The sequence below is a fragment of the Marmota monax genome, unplaced genomic scaffold (assembly GCF_021218885.2).
Source record: "Marmota monax isolate L192 unplaced genomic scaffold, Marmota_monax_Labrador192_F-V1.1 WCK01_AAM20220418_F8-fsc00045, whole genome shotgun sequence".
Lineage (NCBI taxonomy): Eukaryota > Metazoa > Chordata > Mammalia > Rodentia > Sciuridae > Marmota > Marmota monax.
The window spans coordinates 11,409,346-11,432,497 of record NW_026692132.1 but is presented as its reverse complement, the minus strand read 5'-3'; the positions used below and the strand labels follow the sequence as shown (position 1 = coordinate 11,432,497).

At 40.1% G+C, this 23,152-nt stretch overlaps 1 protein-coding gene across 4 annotated transcripts in view; it reads left to right on the top strand.

The window, feature by feature from the left end:
- Cep126 (centrosomal protein 126) overlaps positions 1-23,152 on the top strand; it is a 102,696-nt gene that overhangs the window by 23,466 nt on the left and 56,078 nt on the right. For all 4 annotated transcript variants that reach the window (XM_046466811.2, XM_058570745.1, XM_058570749.1 and 1 more), the window contains one exon: positions 13,898-14,043. In XM_046466811.2, the coding sequence (XP_046322767.1) occupies positions 13,898-14,043 (146 nt within the window). The remainder of the gene's footprint in view (positions 1-13,897; positions 14,044-23,152) is intronic.

Sequence of the window (23,152 nt, the reverse complement as noted above, 5' to 3'; positions counted from 1 at the left end):
AGCCAATCCCTAAAAAACAAATGTCAAATTTTTTCTCTGATATAAGGAAGCTGATTCATAGTGGGGTTGGGAGGGGGAGCATGGGAAGATTACATGAACTCTAGATAGGGCAGAGGGGAGGGAAGGGAGGGAGCAAGGGGGTAAAAAAAGATGGTGGAATGAGATGAACATCATTACCCTAAGTACATGTATGAAGACACAAATGGTGTAAATATACTTTGTATACAACCAGAGATATGAAAAATTATGCTCTATATGTGTAATATGAATTGTAATGCATTCTGCTGTCATATATAACAAATTAGAATTTAAAAATTAAAAAAAATATTTCATTTAGAGACAGGGTTTCACTGTTTATGAGTTGCTGAGGCTAGTTTTGAACTCAAAATACTCCTGTCTCAGCCTCCTGAGCTGCTGGGATTACAGATGTGCACCACCACACACAGTGGAAAATAAGATTTTGCAATATAGATCTTTAGAATTTCAAATAAAATTTTAAGTGTTGACAAGCACAGGACTAATTTTGGAACACAAGTTTTGTTACTAAGTAGTGAAAATTTATAATTATTCTTGGGCATAATTTTATTTCTTGTAAGCTGTTGGCACAATTGTTTGAAACATTTTATTTCTAAAAACTATTTTTTCTCCAATTGCATTTTTCATTTGAATGACTATTTATTCCTATTTTTAATTTTTTAAATTTCTAATTGTCTCAAAATATAGTTGAGTTTTAAAGTTAAATATTGTCATATTTCTAGAAAGTTGTAACTACCTAAAACTGAAATGTGGTTTTACCCAGAAAAAATAAATGTGTCGCAAAAGTCAAGCTCTCCAATCTGTGTAAGGTCTTGAGACCTCAGGTACTTTTAATACTATTGCTTAGGTTCTATTGTTAAAGAAAACTGTGTCATGGTGGTTATTTGCAACAGAATAAGAACATGCTCCATAGTTGCAGACTCCTGGGAAAACAGAACATGAATAGAACATGAACAGAATATGGCTGTCATTTAATGAGGTGGCTCACTCTGAACCAAAGTGTTCTGCATGTTTCATGAGGCACAGCTGCACATGTTGAACAAACCCTTTGGAAGTTGCCAAGGCATACTATTTTTTCTGTGCAAAAGGCTAATTCCAGGGTTAATGGGAAGCCCTAACACACTCTTTCAAGCCTGAATTCTACAATGGTAGAGAAGCCAAATTTATCATTTATACCACCTGTTCCTTCTATTCCCATATCATTTATCACATTGCTTGGCACCTAATAGTACAAAAGGAACTCAGTAACTCATCACTGAGTAAGGAAGCAACTATAGTAATCATCATTATAATTGTTAGAAGTTTGTATTATTAGACTTACCATTGAGTTCAGGAGTGGAAACATCTGCTTATTGGTCACATTCCATCTGAGATGTAATTCGACTCAATTTAGCAAGGACTTTATATTATATGATTCCGTAAAATAATGTGTGAAATTATTACTTTCTGTATATATTTTAGCCCAGAGAACAGGGCTATATTTGTGGAAAATATGAAATGATAGTGATGGTAATTTCCTAGCAAAATTACTTTTTTTTTTTTGTACTGGGCTTTAAACCCAGGGAAGCTTTGCAAATGAACCACAACCTGAGCTCTTTTTATTTTTTATTTTGAGACAGTGTCTCATTAAGTTGCTTAGGGCCTAACTAAATTGCTGAGGCTGGCCTCAGATTTGTGATCCTCCTGCCTCAGCCTCCCACATATCTGAGATTACAGGCATGTACCATTGTGCTCAGCCTACTTTCATTGATATATCAATGTAAATACTCTTAGCTTCATAGTTTATCATTCCTCATTGCCAAACTTTACTGGGTTTTTTTTTTCAATTTCTCAAACATACTAAGTTGTTTTAATTTTTTTTTTAATTTTTATTGTTGGTTGTTCAAAACATTACATAGTTCTTGATATATCATATTTCACACTTTGATTCAAGTGGGTTATGAACTCCCATTTTTACCCCGTATACAGATTGCAGAATCACATCAGTTACACATCCATTGATTTACATATTGCCATACTAGTGTCTGTTGTATTCTGCTGCCTTTCCTATCCTCTACTATCCCCCCTCCCCTCCCCTCCCCTCCCCTCTTCTCTCTCTACCCCCTCTACTGTCATTCATATCTCCCCCTTGTATTATTTTTCCCTTTCCCCTCACTTCCTCTTGTATGTAATTTTGTATAACCCTGAGGGTCTCCTTCCATTTCCATGCAATTTCCCTTCTCTCTCCCTTTCCTTCCCACCTCTCATCCCTGTTTAATGTTAATCTTCTTCTCACGCTCTTCGTCCCTACTCTGTTCTTAGTTACTCTCCTTATATCAAAGAAGACATTTGGCATTTGTTTTTTAGGGATTGGCTAGCTTCACTTAGCATAATCTGCTCTAATGCCATCCATTTCCCTGAAAATTCTATGATTTTGTCATTTTTTAATGCAGAGTAATACTCCACTGTGTATAAATGCCACATTTTTTTTATCCATTTGTCTATTGAAGGGCATCTAGGTTGGTTCCACAGTCTTGCTATTGTGAACTGTGCTGCTATGAACATTCATGTAGCAGTGTCCCTGTAGGATGCTCTTTTTAGGTCTTTAGGGAATAGACCAAGAAGGGGAATAGCTGGGTCAAATGGTGGCTCCATTCCCAGCTTTCCAAGAAATCTCCATACTGCTTTCCAAATTGGCTGCACCAATCTGCAGTCCCACCAGCAATGTACAAGTGTACCCTTTTCCCCACATCCTCGCCAGCACTTGTTGTTGTTTGACTTCATAATGGCTGCCAATCTTACTGGAGTGAGATGGTATCTTAGGGTGGTTTTGATTTGGATTTCTCTGACAGCTAGAGATGTTGAGCATTTTTTCATGTACTTGTTGATTGACTGTATGTCCTCCTCTGAGAAGTGTCTGTTCAGGTCCTTGGCCCATTTGTTGATTGAGTTGTTTGTTCCTTATTGTCTAATTTTTTGAGTTCTTTGTATACTCTGGATATTAGGGCTCTATCTGAAGTGTGAGGAGTAAAGATTTGTTCCCAGGGTGTAGGCTCCCTATTTACCTCTCTTATTGTTTCTTTTGCTGAGAAAAAACTTTTTAGTTTGAGTAAGTCCCATTTGTTGATTCTAGTTATTAACTTTTGTGCTATGGGTGTCCTATTGAGGAATTTGGAGCCCGACCCCACCGAATGTAGATCGTAGCCAACTTTTTCTTCTATCAGACGGCGTGTCTCTGATTTGATATCAAGCTCCTTGATCCATTTTGAATTCACTTTTGTGCATGGCGAGAGAAAGGGATTCAGTTTCATTTTGTTGCATATGGATTTCCAGTTTTCCCAGCACCATTTGTTGAAGATGCTATCCTTCCTCCATTGCATGCTTTTAGCCCCTTTATCAAATATAAGATAGTTGTAGTTTTGTGGATTGGTTTCTGTGTCCTCTATTCTGTACCATTGGTCCACCCGCCTGTTTTGGTACCAGTACCATGCTGTTTTTGTTACTATTGCTCTGTAGTATAGTTTGAAGTCTGGTATCGCTATACCGCCTGATTCACACTTCCTGCTTAGCATTGTTTTTGCTATTCTGGGTCTTTTATTTTTCCATATGAATTTCATGATTGCTTTCTCTATTTCTAAAAGAAATGCCATTGGGATTTTGATTGGCATTGCATTAAACCTATAGAGAACTTTTGGTAATATCGCCATTTTGATGATGTTAGTTCTGCCTATCCATGAACAGGGTATATTTTTCCATCTTCTAAGATCTTCTTCTATTTCTCTCTTTAGGGTTCTGTAGTTTTCATTGTATAAGTCTTTCACCTCTTTTGTTAGGTTGATTCCCAAGTATTTTATTTTTTTTGAGGATATTGTGAATGGAGTGGTTGTCCTCATTTCCATTTCAGAGGATTTGTCGCTGATATACAGGAATGCCTTTGATTTATGCGTGTTGATTTTATATCCTGCCACTTTGCTGAATTCATTTATTAGCTCTAATAGTTTCTTTGTAGACCCTTTTGGGTCTGCTAGGTATAGAATCATGTCATCTGCAAATAGTGATAATTTAAGTTCTTCTTTTCCTATTTTGATGCCTTTAATTTCTTTCGTCTGTCTGATTGCTCTGGCCAGTGTTTCGAGAACTATGTTGAACAGAAGTGGAGAGAGAGGGCATACCTGTCTTGTTCCAGATTTTAGAGGGAATGCCTTCAATTTTTCTCCATTCAGAATGATGCTAGCCTGAGGCTTAGCATAGATTGCTTTTACAATATTGAGGTATATTCCTGTTATCCCTAGTTTTTCTAGAGTTTTGAACATGAAGGGATGCTGTACTTTGTCGAATGCTTTTTCCGCATCTATCGAGATGATCATATGGTTCTTATTTTTAAGTCTATTGATGTGGTGAATAACATTTATTGATTTCTGTATATTGAACCAGCCTTGCATCCCAGGGATGAATCCTACTTGATCATGGTGTACAATTTTTTTGATATGTTTTTGTATCCGATTCGCCAGAATTTTGTTGAGGATTTTTGCATCTAGGTTCATTAGAGATATTGGTCTGTAGTTTTCTTTCTTTGAAGTGTCTTTGTCTGGTTTAGGTATCAGGGTGATGTTGGCCTCATAGAATGAATTTGGAAGTTTTCCCTCTTTTTCTATTTCCTGAAGTAGCTTGAAAAGTATTGGTATTAGTTCTTCTTTAAAGGTTTTGTAAAATTCTGCTGTATACCCATCCGGTCCTGGGCTTTTCTTAGTTGGTAGTCTTTTTATGGTTTCTTCTATTTCCTCAATTGATATTGGTCTGTTTAGGTTTTCTATATCCTCCTGACTCAATCTGGGCAGATCATATGACTTCAGAAATTTATCTATGCCTTCACTATCTTCTAATTTATTGGAGTATAAGGATTCAAAATAGTTTTTGATTATCTTCTGTATTTCTGAAGTGTCTGTTGTGATATTGCCTTTTTCATCCCGTATGCTAGTAATTTGAGTTCTCTCTCTTCTTCTCTTCGCTAGCATGGCTAAGGGTCTGTTGATTTTACTTATTTTTTCAAAGAACCAACTTTTAGTTTTGTCAGTTTTTTTAATTGTTTCTTTTGTTTCGATTTCATTAATTTCAGCTCTGATTTTAATTATTTCTTGCCTTCTACTTCTTTTGCTGTTGTTTTGCTCTTCTTTTTCAAGGATTTTGAGATGAAGTATGAGATCATTTATTTGTTGGTTTTTTCTTTTTTTAAGGAATGAACTCCAAGCAATGAATTTTCCTCTTAGAACTGCTTTCAATGTGTCCCATAGATTCCGATATGTTGTGTCTGTGTTTTCATTTATCTCTAAGAATTTTTTAATTTCCTCCTTGATGTCTTCTATAACCCATTGATCATTCAGTAACCTATTGTTCATTCTCCAAGTGATGCATGATTTTTCCTTCCTTCTTTTATCGTTGATTTTCAGTTTCATTCCATTATGATCACATAAGATGCATGGTATTATCTCTACTCCTTTATATTGTCTAAGAGTTGCCCTGTGACATAATACATGATCTATTTTTGAGAAGGATCCATGTGCTGCTGAGAAAAAAGTGTAACTGCTTGATGTTGGGTGGTATACTCTATATATGTCAATTAGGTCTAGGTTATTAATTGTGTTATTGAGTTCTATAGTTCCTTATTCAACTTTTTTTGGAAGTTCTGTCCAGTGGTGAGAGAGGTGTGTTGAAGTGTCCCATGATTATTGTATGGTGGTCTATTAGACTCTTGAACTTGAGAAGAGTTTGTTTGATGAACATAACTGCACCATTGTTTGGGGCATAAATATTTATGATTGTTATGTCTTGTTGGTGTATGGTTCCCTTGAGCAGTATGTAGTGTCCCTCTTTATCCCTTTTGATTAACTTTGGCTTGAAATCTATTTTATTTGATATGAGTATGGACACTCCTGCTTGTTTCCGATGTCCATATGAGTGATATGATTTTTCCCAACCTTTCACCTTCAGCCTATATGTCTTTTCCTATCAAATGCGTCTCCTGTAGGCAGCATATTGTTGGGTCTTGTTTTGTGATCCATTCTACTAGCCTGTGTCTCTTAATTGGTGAGTTTAAGCCATTAACATTTAGGGTTATTATTGAGATATGGGTTGTTCTTCCAGCCACATTTGTTTATTTATGTTACTAAACATGGTTTGTTTTCCTCTTTGATTATTTTCCCCCCTTTACTGTCCTACCTCCCACTGTTGGTTTTCATTGTTATTTTCCATTTCCTCTTCCTGTAATGTTTTGCCAAGGATGTTTTGAAGAGATGGTTTTCTAGCTGCGAATTCTTTTAACTTTTATTTATCGTGGAAGGTTTTAATTTCATCTTCCATCCTGAAGCTTAATTTCGCTGGATACACAATTCTTGGTTGGAATCCATTTTCTTTCAGTGTTTGAAATATGTTATTCCAGAATCTTCTAGCTTTCAGAGTCTGTGTTGAAAGATCAGCTGTTATCCTGATTGGCTTACCCCTAAATGTAATCTGCTTCCTTTCTCTTGTAGCTTTTAAAATTCTCTCCTTATTCTGTTTGTTGGGCATCTTCATTATCATGTGTCTAGGTGTGGATCTCTTATGATTTTGCACATTCGGCGTCCTGTAGGCTTCTAGGATTTGGGATTCTGTCTCATTCTTCAAGTCTGGGAAGTTTTCTCGTATTATTTCATTGAATAGATTGCTCATTCCTTTGGTTTGGAGTTCTATACCTTCCTGTATCCCAATGACTCTTAAGTTTGGTCTCTTTATGTTATCCCATATTTCTTGGATGTTCTGCTCATGGTTTCTTAACAGTCTTGCTGAGCTGTCTATGTTCTTTTCAAGTTGAAATACTTTGTCTTCTTTGTCTGATGTTCTATCTTCTAAGTGTTCTACTCTGCTGGTAGTATTCTCCATTGAGTTTTTAAGTTGGTTTATTGCTTCCTGCATTTCTAGGATTTCTGTTTGTTTTTTATAACCTCTATCTCCCTGTATAGTTGATCTTTTGCTTCCTGGATTTGTTTGTGTAATTCATTGTCAAAGTGATATTTCATTGTCAGATTTTGCTGTCTAATGTCTTCCTTGATACTCCAGATCATCTGAAGCATGTATATCCTGAATTCTTTATCTGATATTCCATCTGCTGTAGCTGTTACCTCTTCTAAAGTTGAGTTGACCTGCATTTCTCGTGGTCCTTTCTTTCCTTGTCTTTTCATACTGCTTGTGTTTCTTTCTGCTTGGTGAAACTGTTGTGTTTTTGAAAATTTTTTCCCCCTATATATTTATATTGCTCTTGTATAGTTGAAAAGTCTCTCTTGCAGGGTCAGGCGGCAGTGTGCCTACCTTGCAGGTGCAGGCGGCGGCTCTGCTCTGCCCCTCTTCCAATTGGTGTGACATGTCTACCACGCCCGCGGACCCCTGGGCCTGTTCTGCCGGTCGGTCGCAGGTCTGCCTACCTTGCAGGCGCGGGCAGCGTCTCTGCTCTGCCCTTACTCCAATTGGGGTGACGTGTCTACCACGCAGGTGGGTCGCTGGGCTTATTCCGGGCGCGGGAGGCGGCTCTGCTCTGCCCCTACTCCTATTGGGTTGACGTGTGTACCATGCCGGCAGGCCACCAGGCCTGATCCACCGGTCAGTTGCAGGTCTGCCTACCTTGCAGGCGCGGGCGGCGGCTTTGCTCTGCCCCTCCTCCAATTGGTGTGACTTGTCTACCACACCCGCGGACCGCTGGGACTGTTCCGGGTGCAGGCGAAGGCTCTGCTCTGCTCCTACTCCAATTGGGGTGATGTGCCTACCACCCCGGCCGGCCGCTGGGCCTGTTCCACTGGTCGGTCGCAGGTCTGCCTACCTTGCGGGCACGGGCAGCGGCTCTGCTCTGCCCCTACTCCAAATGGGGTGACGTGTCTGTCGCGCCGGCAGGCCACTGGGCCTGTTCCGTTCGTCAGTCGCATGTCTGCATACCTTTCGGGCGCGGGTGGCGGCTCTGCTCTGCCCCTGCTCCAATTGGGGTGATGTGACTACCGTGCTGACGGGCCGCTGGGCCTGTTCTGGGCGCGGGCAAAGGCTCTGCTCTGCCCCTACTCCAATTGGGGTGACATGTGTACCACGCTGGCAGGCCGCTGGGCCTGATCCGCCAGTCGGTCGCAGGTCTGCCTACCTTGCGGGCGTGGGTGGCAGCTCTGCTCTGCCCCTACTCCAATTGGGGTGACATGACTACCACGCCGGTGGGCTGCTGGGCCTGTTCCGGGCGCGGGCGGCGGCTCTGCTCTGCCCCTCTGGCTTGATGACAAAGTGAGAGAGACTCGGGTGTTTGTGACTCACTTTCTTTACCAGGAGACCAACTGTTTCTGTCGCCGCTGGTATCGATGAAGTTCTCTCCTCCGCCGCTTTCTGATGACATCAGATCTCTGCCATGTTGGTATCCCATGCGAATGGCAGCATTTCGTTCCCTTTGCCGGGTGATCAAAGCAACGGGTGAGTCCTGACCGGCCCTCACAAGCCCCGTCTCAATCCTGTTGCCACTGCCTATGAAGGCTCGGTTGGTATTTACCTCCACAGTATTCAGCAGGACCCAGCCAAGAAGCAGTTTCCACAGGTTCTTTAGCCCTGGGCCAGAGCAGTTCCGGAAGCCGGAATTCGGCCGCTCCGGGCTCGGTGTATGTTCTGATAGGAGCAGGCTCCAAGAAGCAGTTTCCGCGGGTTCTTTAGTACTGAGCCTGAGTAATTTGTCTGCGAGACGCAGGCGAATGGCAGCCTGAAATTACCTGTTCTATGGCTGAATAAGCTGCGATCAGTCGAAAACAGGGATGGTGACATCAGCTCTCCAAGATGGTGGCCGCTGGCTTCCTCTGTGGTCTGAACCGAATTGGACCGCTTCCTTCCCCCGTCTCAAACCCAGAATTCAGCACTGAGCACGGTGATTGCACAGCTGTCAGGAACCCGCAGAATCCGCAGCGCTCTATCTTTGCATTGCTATCTCGTCGTTTCCCAGCGCGTGCCGCAGACTCTAGCCGTGGGGCGATTTGCTGAGTAAGCAGCGTGACCCTCCGTGCGGACAAATCACTCACGTTTGAGCCCCCGTAGCTGATCCTCGTGCGATGGAAATCCTTCCTCTAGGTTTTGGAGCACCCCAATTTTGCTGGAAATTCCTAACAAGATAGCATTTAGCCTTTCTAACTCGTCATTCTCCTGCACAGTGACGCGGTACACGGGGCTGATGCACTCCCTTCGCCGCCATCTTCCCCCTGTCGCTGAGAATATCTGTTTTTCTTTTTTTCCTTTTACCAAACTCAGGGTATTCACATACTATTTCTTCTTCTAAAGCAGCTTTTCCCCCTTATTTGTCATGACTGACTTCTGCATACTGAAATTTTTAGCTTATTTGTCTGTCTCCAGAGAAATATTCATCAGGCTGAGTGATGTAGCTTAGTGGTAGTATGTTTGCTTAGCATGCCCAAAGCCATGGGTTCAATCTCTTGTGCTGCAAAAATTAAAAAAACAGATAAATATTTTGTTTACCATAGTTAATACAGGTTCCCCTGGTTCACTATCTCAAACTAGAGTTTCACTTATGACAGCAATTCTTTGTTTACTTGGTTATGTTAGCTTGTCTCATTACATAATATTTACTACACGGATCATAGCTCTTTTAGTTAATGCTATCTCCCAGCAGATGAATTGTCAAGTAAAAATAGTAAATAACTGCTTTTAAAAGTGTTCTAATTACATTAGAAGTTGCCATATAGTCAAACATTCATTCAAGGATTACTTATTAAACATCTACCAGGTGCAAGGCTTTGCATAAGAACCAGGCATTTCAGCCATTAAAATTTCAGTCCCTGCATTTAATGATGACAGCAACAGTTAAAATGCAATTGATTCTTTTATTCAACAATTCTACTGTCTGCTAACCCTATAACACTATAGTTCCAAACACTATACTATGTGCTAACATACACACTGTTCTTCTTTGGAGAAATGTCTATTCAAATTATTTGCCCATTTTTAAATAAGATTGTTTTGTTGTTGAGTTGTAGGGGCTCCTCATATATTCTGGATAGCTATCCTTTGCAAATACATTTCAAACATTTTCTCCCATTTCCTGGGTTGCCTTTTCAATATGTTATTAGTGTCCTTTGATATAAAAAAAAAGTTTTTACAACAATAAGTGTTGGTGAGGTAGTGGGGGAAAAGGTACACTCATACATTGCTGGTGGGACTGCAAATTGGTGAGCCAATATGGAAAGCAGTATGGAGATTTCTTGGAAAATTGGGAATGGGACCACCATTTGACCCAGCTGTCCCTCTCCTCAGCCTATACCCAAAGGACTTAAAAACAGCATACTACAGGGACACAGCCACATCAATATTTATAGCAGCACAATTCACAATAGCTAAACTGTGGAACCAACCTAGATGCCCTTCAATAGATGAATGGATAAAAAAAAATGTGGCATATATACACAATGGAATATTACTCAGCAATAAAAGAGAATAAAATCATGGCATTTGCAGGTAAATGGATGGAGTTAGAGAAGATAATGCTAAGTGAAGTTACCTAATCCCAAATATACAAATGCCAAATGTTTTCTTTGATATAAGAAGGCTGATTCATAGTGGGGTAGGGAGAGGGAGCATGAGAGGAAGAGATGAACTCTAGATAGGGCAGAGGGGTGGGAGTGGAAGGGAGGGGGCATGAGGTAATTAATGATGGTGGAATATGGTGATCATTACTATCCAAAGTACATGTATGAAGACATAAATTGGTGTGAATATACTATGTATACAACCAGAGATATGAAAAATTGTGCTCTATATATGTAATAAGAATTGTAATGCATTCTGCTATCACATATAAATAAAAAATTCACATAAAAAAAGAAATTGAAATGTATTTCAGAATTGATGCTATGTTGTAATGGGTTACATAATTGCATAAGACAATTATTCTCATATAATATACTGAATAAATATATGTTGGAGGTTGGTCATAGAAAAAACTGTTTTTAATTTTTAAAGTTCAGTTTATCTCTTTTTTTCTTTGGTTATCTGTACTTTTGATGTTATATCCAAAAAATTACTTCCAAATCCAGCGTCATGAAGGATTTCCCAATATATTTTCTTCTGTGAGTTTTATAGTTTTAGTTCTTATGTTTAAATATTCAATCATTTTGAGTTATTTTTTGTATATGATATAAGGTAAGGGTGTCCCTTCATTCTTTTGCATGTGAATATTCACTTTTCCCAGTGCCATTTGCTGAACAGATTGTCCTTTCCTCATTGAATGGTTTTACCCACTGTGGAAAGACAACCAGGAGGGTTCTTTCTGAGCTCTCTAATATCTTCCATTAGTCTAAATGTCTGTCTTCAATGTTTGTATGCCAATACTACACAGATGTGTATGTAGCATTTTGAAAGCAAGAAGGGTGGAACCTCCAATTTTTAATTTTGTTATGTTTTCAAGCTTTGTGAGACTAGGCATGTAGCTCCATGGTCAATCCCCAGCACCACAAAAAAAAAAATTGATTGGATACTTAGCATCCCTTGAAATTCCACATGAGAAATAAAAATTCTCTCAAAGCATAAATTAGTACAAATATTAGGGTCAATTAAAATTTTTTAAAGAAGGAAATATCATTTTGATGTAATAAATTCTTGATTACTCTTTGACAAAAAAAATAAAATAAATTAATATGAATTTTAGGATTAATTTTTCATGCTGGGAATTGAACTCAGGACCTCATTCATGCTAGGCAAACACTCTTCCATTGAACTATACATACAACCTTTTATAGGATGTCTCTAATTTGCCAAGCTTGGCCTTGAATTTGTGACCTTCATGCCTTTGCCTTCAAAGTAACTGGGATTACAAGCATGTGTCATCACACTGAAAATTTTTATATTTCTGGGAGAAGAAAAGTCATTGGTATTTGGTAGTGATTGAATAGAATCTGTAAATAGTATGTGTGTGTGTGTGTGTGTGTTGTGTGTATATTTGTACACAGATGCATGTGCATATTACTGGAGATTGAACACAGGGCCTTACACAAGTGAGGCAAGTCCTCTGAACTGAGTTACATTATGGTATTTATTTTGAGAAAAGGTCTTGATAAATTGTATAGGCTGGCCTTCAACTTGTTATCCTCCTGTCTCAGCCTCCTGAATTACTGGAATTACAGATGTGTGCCATTGTGCCTATCTATGTGGTTAGCTTTGAATAGTATTGACAACTTAACAACATTAGTTCTTCCAGTCCATGGACATGGAATATCTTTCAATTTATTTGTCTTTCAACAATATTTCATGGTTTTTGGTGTACAAGTCTTTTGCCTCCTTGGTTAAGTTATGCCTGTGGCTTTTTTTTTTTTTTTTCATTTTTAGTATACAGAAAGGTAACTGATTTTGTGAATTTATTTTGTAGCTTGTGGCTTTTGTATTAGTACTGGGCTTTGTGTGAAATTTTCAGGGCTTTCTATATAGAAGATCATGTCATCTATAAACAGATAATTTTGCTTTTTCCTTTCCAATTTGGATGCCTTTTATTTCTTTTTTATTTCTTGCCTAATAGCTTTGGCTAGGATTTCCAGTACTATGTTGAATCAAGGACTGACAGCAACTCATTGTCTTGAGGGGATTCTTTTTTTTTTTTTTTTTTTTTTTTTTTTTTGCAGTACTAGGGATTGAACCCAGGGGTACTTTACCACTGAGCCATATCTCTAACCCTTATTTTTGTTTTTTTTAGACAGAGAGTCTTTCTAAATTGCCAAGGCTGGCCTCAAACTTGTGATCCTCTTGTCCTCTTGGCCTCAGCATAGTGAGTTGCTGGGATTACAGGCAGGCACCACCATACATAGTTGGGGGTATTTTTAAAAGGGATAGTTTGGAGAAGTAAGTCTTCTTCCTGTCTGTGGTGCTACATCACTACCTTCTATCCACCACACAGGTTAGACCACTTGAAGGTCTGTTTCCCTACCACACAGAAGTATAGTTGCCTAAATCTGAGTTATTTAGACTATAATAATGATCCAAACAGGGGAGATCTTTAGAAAGGTTGTTAATAAAAACATATGGCAATAAAAATCTTGAAACTTCTTATCAAAAATCCCCCAACTTCATGCATTTTAAACGAGTACCTTTAGAGGCTTTTCTACCAATGCTTTTTATTTTTCTTATTTTCTAGCAAACAATTATTGAATCACATACACACACACATGCATTGTTAAAGGACAAAATTAGTTCTTTGAGACAGTATAGTTTAAACTAGAGAACATAAACAAGTGCTCAGGGGCAATCAGAAACAAATTATGTAAGAAAGTTGAGAAAAACAGGGATTATAGGGCAGATGTTTACAGATATGTCTGATGAAGAGTTTGAGGTTGTCAAATCTCCCTATTTTACAAGAGAAGCTAGGAATTAACATTTTTATATAAATTATCTGGATTTTTAATACAGTTCACATTTAACATAACAGCTAATTTTATACTTTGAATCTAAAAGAAAAAAATATATACACTATTTTTTTAACTGCCTCATAATTTGCAAGTCTGCTTCTTTTTAGCAATGAATTAGTTCTTCAATTACCAGACAGCATAGCTCTCAGGAAAGGATCTTTCCACATCAGGACATGGGAGGTAAAGGAGATGTGCAGGTCTTCAAAAATTAGAAATTCCATAGCCTTTTCTTAGTTGCAAAAGGTCTGGATATTGAAATTACCATTTACAAATATAGCTAAATTCTTAGCTAAGTCCCTGTTTTTAAAAATACATAAAATATGTTTTCTAAGTAAAATTTTGAACTATTCAAACACCATTATGTAATAAATGGCATTGTTTTGAAACTATTTCCTGTGTTGATTTCTATCACTTACCTTATGTTTTAAATTTAGAGCTTTTGAAGACAAAAGAAAAGAGCAAGAAGAAAAAGAACACCAAATTAGAGAAAAAATACTTCAACAAAGAAAACAGAAGTTTGAAGAAGTTACTGAAAAATTTCAGCGTGCCCATATTCCTTTCTCACAGCGGAGGAGAGCAGGTACCTTAATTTCTAGAGCAAAATTAGAACAAAAATTAAAGTTATCACATTTAATTTGAGTAAACAATAAAATGATAAGTGAAGAAATGGAGTAGAATAAAAATAGCAATATGCCTTTGAGCAAATCAGACTGTAATCAAATGAAAAATAGTAATTTGATTTAATTTAGAGAATATTTTGTGGATTCTGTTAGTAAATTATTAGCTCACAGGTTTGATTCAACTTCAAACTGGCTTAAAATATTTTGTCTTTTTCAAATTGAATGAATAAGTAATTCAATAAAAAAAAATTTAGCATTTGAGTTCAGGAATTAATGTAACATTCATTCTAGCATTTTTTTTTTCACAGATTGGTTTAAATTCTTATTTGAGTAACTGGGAGAACAAAAAGAAACTCTACACTGTATTAAAATCCAACAATCTAAGACTTATAACCAATTAAAATTTTATATATGAGTATGGTTGATTCCTTAATATCATATATATTTTTATATCTTAAATAGAAAGATATAATTAACAATATATCAAGACTTCATAAAGATAAAGGATAGGCAGAACTTTATATATTCATCCATCATATGCTATATAGTGTTGTTCTTAGTCCTGGGTTAAGCTGAGATATAGAGAAAATCTAACTGTACCCTGCCAAACCTATTTTGAAGATGAAAGTAATATATACAATGTTGATAATATGATGATTGGTGTTATAGTGGAATGTGTAAGTACTGTGAGAGCACAAGGGAAGGAATACTGAGGCTATGTAGGGACATCACCATTCCTGGAAAAATCACTTAAGTTGAATCTTAAACAATCAGTATTTTGCCAAGCAAAGAGAAAATAAAAGAACATCCCAGATAGAAGAAGCAGCTTGTGCAAATAAATTATTTCAGTGTATCTGAAACCAAAATTGCAGGTGGGGGGAGAATATTGATATGAAACTAGAATCAATAGTTGAAGAGCTTTGAATGCAATGCTGGGAAGTTCATCTTGATGCAAAATGCAGTCCACTTGAGTGATGGATGCCTGTCGGAAGGGAGGGTGGGCTGTCTATGCTGGACCCCCCATGGGATTACTTCAGATTTAGTTGTAATCTGCTTCCTGTCCTGGCAGGAAAACAAAGGAGCCTCCCAGAGGTGGTGGGGCCACTTTCACAGCTGGCTCCTCGGATCCTCAGGAAGCTGAGTTTTTGGAGGAACTTCCCTCTCTGGCAGTTGTTGATGGACCTTTATTTTATTCATTTATGTACGTGCAGTGCTGAGAATTGAACCCAGTGCCTCACACAGCAGTAGTTCGCTGTGAGAAGATGGCAGCGAGGGGAGTGCATTGCCGCCGTGTGCTGCTTCACTGTGTGGGAGTATGACAAGTCAGGACGGCTAAAGGATATCTTGTTAGGAATTTCCAGCAATAGTGGGGTGCTCCAGAACCTGGAGGAAGGATTTCCATCGCACGAGGATCGGCTACGGGGACTCAAACGCGAGAGGTTTGTCGCACGGAGGGTAACACTGCTTATTCAGCAAACTGCCCCGCGGCTAGAGTCTGCAGCGCACGCTGGGAAACGAGGAGATAGCGACGCAGGGATACAGCACTGCAGTTTCTGCCAGCAGTGCAAGCACCGTACTCAGGGCTGAATTCTGGGTTCGAGACGGGGGAAGGAAGCGGTCCATCTCGGTTCTCCACACCGGTCAGACCACAGAGGAGGCCAGCAGCGACCATGTTCGAAAGCTGACGTCACCATCCCTGTTTTCGACTGACCGCAGCGAATTCAGCCATAGAACAGGTAATTTCAGGCTGCCATTCGCCTGCGGCTTGCAGACAGATTGCTAGGGTTCAGTGCCTGGGTGCTTCTTAGAACCTGATCTTATCGGAGCGAACAGGGCTGCGGAGCCTGCGGAGGCTGCTTCTTGGACCCTGCTCCTATCAGAGCATACACCAAGCACTAAGCGGCCGAATTCCGGCTCCTGGAACTGAGCCCACGGGGACTGCTTCTTGGAGCCTACCCTTATAGGAGCTTACACCGAGCACGGAGCGGCCGAGTTCCGGCTCCCGGAACTTCCCTGGCCCGGGGCTAGGAGCCCGCGGAAACTGCTTCTCGGTCTGGGTCCTGCTGAGGGCCGGTCAGGACTCACCCGTTGCTTTGGTTGCCTGGCAAGGGGAACGAAATGCTGCCATTCGCAAAGGATACCAACATGGCAGAGATCTGATGTCATCAGAAAGCGGCGGAGGAGAGAACTTCATCAATACCAGCGGCGACAGAAACAGTTGGTCTCCTGGTAGGGGGGGTGAGGCACAGACACCCGAGTCTCCTCAATTTGTCGTCGAGCCAGAGGGGAGGAGCCGGGCCGCCGCCAGCGCCCGGAGCAGGCCCAGCGGCTCGCCAGCGTGGTGACCGCGTGACCCCAATTGGAGAGGGGGCGGAGCGGAGCCGCCACCCACACCCACAAGGTGGGCAGACCCGCGACCCAGTGGTACATGGGCGTGGTAGGAGGGGCAGGGCAGAGCCGCCCTTCGCGCTTGCAAGGTAAACAGACCTGTGACAGCCTGGCGGGTCAGGCCCAGTGGCCTGCCACTGTGGTACACACGTCACCCCAACTGGAGTAGGGGCAGAGCAGATCCTTCTCCGACGCCCGGATCAGGCCCTGCCGGAGTGGTGGTCACGTGACCCCAGTTGGAGTGGGGGCGGAGCGGAACCGACACCCGTGCCCGCAGGGTGAGTAGACCTGTGACCAACCTGCAGATCAGGCCCAGGGGTCCGCAGGCGTGGTAGAAGGGGCAGGGAAGATCCGCCGCCCGCGCCTCCAAGGTAGACAGACCTGCAACAGACCGGCGGATCAGGCCCAGGAGCCTGCCGGCGTGGTACACACACCACCCTAATTGGAGTAGGTGCAGAGCAGAGTCGCCGCCCGTGCCAGGAACAGGCCCAGCGTCCTGCAGGTGGGATAGTCACGACACCCCAATTGGAGTAGGGGCAGAGCAGAGCCTCCACCCGTGCCCGAAAGGTGGGCAGATCTGCGAACGACCAGCGGGACAGGCCCAGTGGCCTGCCGGTACAACAGACACGTCACCCCATTTGGAGTAGGGGCAGAGTAGAGCCGCCGCCCGCTCCTACAGGGTAGGCAAACCTGCAACCGACCGGCGGATCAGGCCCGGTGGCCTGCCGGCGTGGTACACTCGTCACCCCAATTGGAGTAGGGGCAGAACAGAGCCGCCGCCAGCGCCCAGAACAGGCCCAGTGACCTGCCGGCGTGGTAGCCACAACACCCCAATTGGAATAAGGAGAGAGCAGAGCCGCCGCCCACGCCTGCAGGAAAGATACGCAAGCGGTATGAAAAGACAAGGAAAGAAAGGACCACAAGCAATGCAGGTCAACGCAACTTTAGAAGAGGTAACAGCTGCAGCAGATGGAATGTCAGATAAAGAATTCAGGATATACATGCTTCAGACAATCTGGAGGATCAAGGAAGACATTAAACAGCAAAATCAGACAATGAAAGATCACTTCGACAATGAATTACGCAAACAAATCCAGGAAGCAAAGGATCAACTATACAGGGAGATAGAGGTTATAAAAAACAAACAAACAGAAATCCTAGAAATGCAGGAAGCAATAAACCAACTTAAAAACTCAATGGAGAATACTACCAGCAGAGGAGAACACTTAGAAGATAGAACATCAGACAATGAAGACAAAGTATTTCAACTGGAAAAGAACATAGACAGTTCAGCAAGACTGTTAAGAAACCATGAGCAGAACATCCAAGAAATATGGGATAACATTAAGAGACCAAACTTAAGAGTCATTGGGATACAGGAAGGTACAGAGCTCCAAACCAAAGGAATGAGCAGTCTATTCAATGAAATAATACGAGAAAACTTCCCAGACTTGAAGAATGAGACAGAATCCCAAATTCTAGAAGCCTACAGGACGCCGAATGTGCAAAATCATAAGAGATCCACACCTAGACACATTATAATGAAGATGCCCAACATACAGAATAAGGAGAGAATTTTAAAAGCTACAAGAGAAAGGAAGCAGATTACATTTAGGGGTAAGCCAATCAGGATAACAGCTGATCTTTCAACACAGACTCTGAAAGCTAGAAGATCCTGGAATAACATATTTCAAACATTGAAAGAAAATGGGTTCCAACCAAGAATTGTGTATCCAGCGAAATTAAGCTTCAGGATGAAAGATGAAATTAAAACCTTCCACGATAAACAAAAGTTTAAAGAATTCGCAGCTAGAAAACCATCTCTTCAAAACATCCTCGCCAAAGCATTACAGGAAGAGGAAATGGAAAATAACAATGAAAACCAACAGTGGGAGGTAGGACAGTAAAGGGGGGAAAATAATCAAAGAGGAAAACAAACCATGTTTAGTAACATAAATAAACAAATATGGCTGGAAGAACAACCCATATCTCAATAATAACCCTAAATGTTAATGGCTTAAACTCACCAATTAAGAGACACAGGCTAGTAGAATGGATCACAAAACAAGACCCAACAATATGCTGCCTACAGGAGACGCATTTGATAGGAAAAGACATATAGGCTGAAGGTGAAAGGTTGGGAAAAATCATATCACTCATATGGACATCGGAAACAAGCAGGAGTGTCCATACTCATATCAAATAAAATAGATTTCAAGCCAAAGTTAATCAAAAGGGATAAAGAGGGACACTACATACTGCTCAAGGGAACCATACACCAACAAGACATAACAATCATAAATATTTATGCCCCAAACAATGGTGCAGTTATGTTCATCAAACAAACTCTTCTCAAGTTCAAGAGTCTAATAGACCACCATACAATAATCATGGGACACTTCAACACACCTCTCTCACCACTGGACAGAACTTCCAAAAAAAGTTGAATAAGGAACTATAGAACTCAATAACACAATTAATAACCTAGACCTAATTGACATATATAGAGTATACCACCCAACATCAAGCAGTTACACTTTTTTCTCAGCAGCACATGGATCCTTCTCAAAAATAGATCATGTATTATGTCACAGGGCAACTCTTAGACAATATAAAGGAGTAGAGATAATACCATGCATCTTATGTGATCATAATGGAATGAAACTGAAAATCAACGATAAAAGAAGGAAGGAAAAATCATGCATCACTTGGAGAATGAACAATAGGTTACTGAATGATCAATGGGTTATAGAAGACATCAAGGAGGAAATTAAAAAATTCTTAGAGATAAATGAAAACACAGACACAACATATCGGAATCTATGGGACACATTGAAAGCAGTTCTAAGAGGAAAATTCATTGCTTGGAGTTCATTCCTTAAAAAAAGAAAAAACCAACAAATAAATGATCTCATACTTCATCTCAAAATCCTTGAAAAAGAAGAGCAAAACAACAGCAAAAGAAGTAGAAGGCAAGAAATAATTAAAATCAGAGCTGAAATTAATGAAATCGAAACAAAAGAAACAATTGAAAAAATTGACAAAACTAAAAGTTGGTTCTTTGAAAAAATAAACAAAATCGACAGACCCTTAGCGATGCTAGCGAAGAGAAGAAGAGAGAGAACTCAAATTACTAGCATATGGGATGAAAAAGGCAATATCACAACAGACACTTCAGAAATACAGAAGATAATCAAAAACTATTTTGAATCCTTATACTCCAATAAATTACAAGATAGTGAAGGCATAGATAAATTTCTTAAGTCATATGATCTGCCCAGATTGAGTCAGGAGGATATAGAAAACCTAAACAGATCAATATCAATTGAGGAAATAGAAGAAACCATAAAAAGACTACCAACTAAGAAAAGCCCAGGACCGGATGGGTATACAGCAGAATTTTACAAAACCTTTAAAGAAGAACTAATACCAATACTTTTCAAGCTACTTCAGGAAATAGAAAAAGAGGGAGAACTTCCAAATTCATTCTATGAGGCCAACATCACCCTGATACCTAAACCAGACAAAGACACTTCAAAGAAAGAAAACTACAGACCAATATCTCTAATGAACCTAGATGCAAAAATCCTCAATAAAATTCTGGCGAATCGGATACAAAAACATATCAAAAAAATTGTACACCATGATCAAGTAGGATTCATCCCTGGGATGCAAGGCTGTTTCAATATACAGAAATCAATAAATGTTATTCACCACATCAATAGACTTAAAAATAAGAACCATATGATCATCTCGATAGATGCGGAAAAAGCATTCGACAAAGTACAGCATCCCTTTATGTTCAAAACTCTAGAAAAACTAGGGATAACAGGAACATACCTCAATATTGTAAAAGCAATCTATGCTAAGCCTCAGGCTAGCATCATTCTGAATGGAGAAAAATTGAAGGCATTCCCTTTAAAATCTGGAACAAGACAGGGATGCCCTCTCTCACCACTTCTGTTCAACATAATTCTCGAAACACTGGCCAGAGCAATTAGACAGATGAAAGAAATTAAAGGCACAAAAATAGGAAAAGAAGAACTTAAATTATCACTATTTGCAGATGACATGATTTTATACATAGCAGACCCAAAAGGGTCTACAAAGAAACTATTAGAGCTAATAAATGAATTCAGCAAAGTGGCAGGATATAAAATCAACACGCATAATCAAAGGCATTCCTGTATATCAGCGACAAATCCTCTGAAATGGAAATGAGGACAACCACTCCATTCACAATATCCTCAAAAAAAATAAAATACTTGGGAATCAACCTAACAAAAGAGGTGAAAGACTTATACAATGAAAACTACAGAACCCTAAAGAGAGAAATAGAAGAAGATCTTAGAAGATGGAAAAATATACCCTGTTCATGGATAGGCAGAACTAACATCATCAAAATGGCGATATTACCAAAAGTTCTCTATAGGTTTAATGCGATGCCAATCAAAATCCCAACGGCATTTCTTTTAGAAATAGAGAAAGCAATCATGAAATTCATATGGAAAAATAAAAGACCCAGAATAGCAAAAACAATGCTAAGCAGGAAGTGTGAATCAGGCGGTATAGCGATACCAGACTTCAAACTATACTACAGAGCAATAGTAACAAAAACAGCATGGTACTGGTACCAAAACAGGCGGGTGGACCAATGGTACAGAATAGAGGACACAGAAACCAATCCACAAAACTACAACTATCTTATATTTGATAAAGGGGCTAAAAGCATGCAATGGAGGAAGGATAGCATCTTCAACAAATGGTGCTGGGAAAACTGGAAATCCATATGCAACAAAATGAAACTGAATCCCTTTCTCTCGCCATGCACAAAAGTGAATTCAAAATGGATCAAGGAGCTTGATATCAAATCAGAGACACGCCGTCTGATAGAAGAAAAAGTTGGCTACGATCTACATTCGGTGGGGTCGGGCTCCAAATTCCTCAATAGGACACCCATAGCACAAAAGTTAATAACTAGAATCAACAAATGGGACTTACTCAAACTAAAAAGTTTTTTCTCAGCAAAAGAAACAATAAGAGAGGTAAATAGGGAGCCTACACCCTGGGAACAAATCTTTACTCCTCACACTTCAGATAGAGCCCTAATATCCAGAGTATACAAAGAACTCAAAAAATTAGACAATAAAAGAACAAACAACCCAATCAACAAATGGGCCAAGGACCTGAACAGACACTTCTCAGAGGAGGACATACAGTCAATCAACAAGTACATGAAAAAATGCTCAACATCTCTAGCTGTCAGAGAAATGCAAATCAAAACCACCCTAAGATACCATCTCACTCCAGTAAGATTGGCAGCCATTATGAAGTCAAACAACAACAAGTGCTGGCGAGTATGTGGGGAAAAGGGTACACTTGTACATTGCTGGTGGGACTGCAGATTGGTGCAGCCAATTTGGAAAGCAGTATGGAGATTTCTTGGAAAGCTGGGAATGGAGCCACCATTTGACCCAGCTATTCCCCTTCTTGGTCTATTCCCTAAAGACCTAAAAAGAGCATGCTACAGGGACACTGCTACATCGATGTTCATAGCAGCACAGTTCACAATAGCAAGACTGTGGAACCAACCTAGATGCCCTTCAATAGACGAATGGATAAAAAAAATGTGGCATTTATACACAATGGAGTATTACTCTGCATTAAAAAATGACAAAATCATAGAATTTACAGGGAAATGGATGGCATTAGAGCAGATTATGCTAAGTGAAGCTAGCCAATCCCTAAAAAACAAATGCCAAATGTCTTCTTTGATATAAGGAGAGTAACTAAGATCAGAGTAGGGACGAAGAGCAGGAGAAGAAGATTAACATTTAACAGGGATGAGAGGTGGGAGGGAAAGGGAGAGAGAAGGCAAATTGCATGGTAATGGAAGGAGACCCTCAGGGTTATACAGTGGAGGGGGTAGAGAGAGAGGAGGGGAGGGGAGGGGAGAGGTGGGGAGGGGGGAGTGTGGAGGATGGGAAAGGCAGCGGAGCACAACAGACACTAGTATGGCAATATGTAAATCAATGGATGTGTAACTGATGTGATTCTGCAATCTGTGTATGGGGTGAAGGTGGGAGTTCATAACCCACTTGAATCAAAGTGTGGAATATGATATGTCAAGAAATTTGTAATGTTTTGAACAACCCACAATAAAAAATTTAAAAAAAATAAAAATAAAAAATAAAAAGCAAAAAAAAAAAAAAACAATGCAGTCCACTTACAGTTTTTAAACTGGTGTTGTAGGAGACAAATGAGGCAGGGCAGCAAAGATATCAGGTTTATTTGGCTGCATCCAGGTTCAGAGGGCACAGTTCTTGCAGTAATCAATCAATCCCCCAAACCCTGAGTTCAGGTAGTTTCAAAACTTTATGCCCAGCGTGTAGGAAGAGTGTCTCAGAAGTTCACATAAAAGCAGTTTTTTCTTCCTCTGTTCTGGGCAAGTTAACCCTTCAAGGACAACACCTGAGAAGGAAAGAGCTTCTTTTCCCCTTCCTTTCCTCCCCCTGCCCGCTGTTACCATGGAGCCCAATTGGTAACTTAATTCTTATCTTAGAAATGTAGACATTTCTGTGAAGCTCCAACTGAAGGCCAGAGACCTTGTTAAAGGATCTGTCTTTTTTTTTTTTTAATGACATTTTACATTTGCAAACACACTTCTACAAACTACTTTAC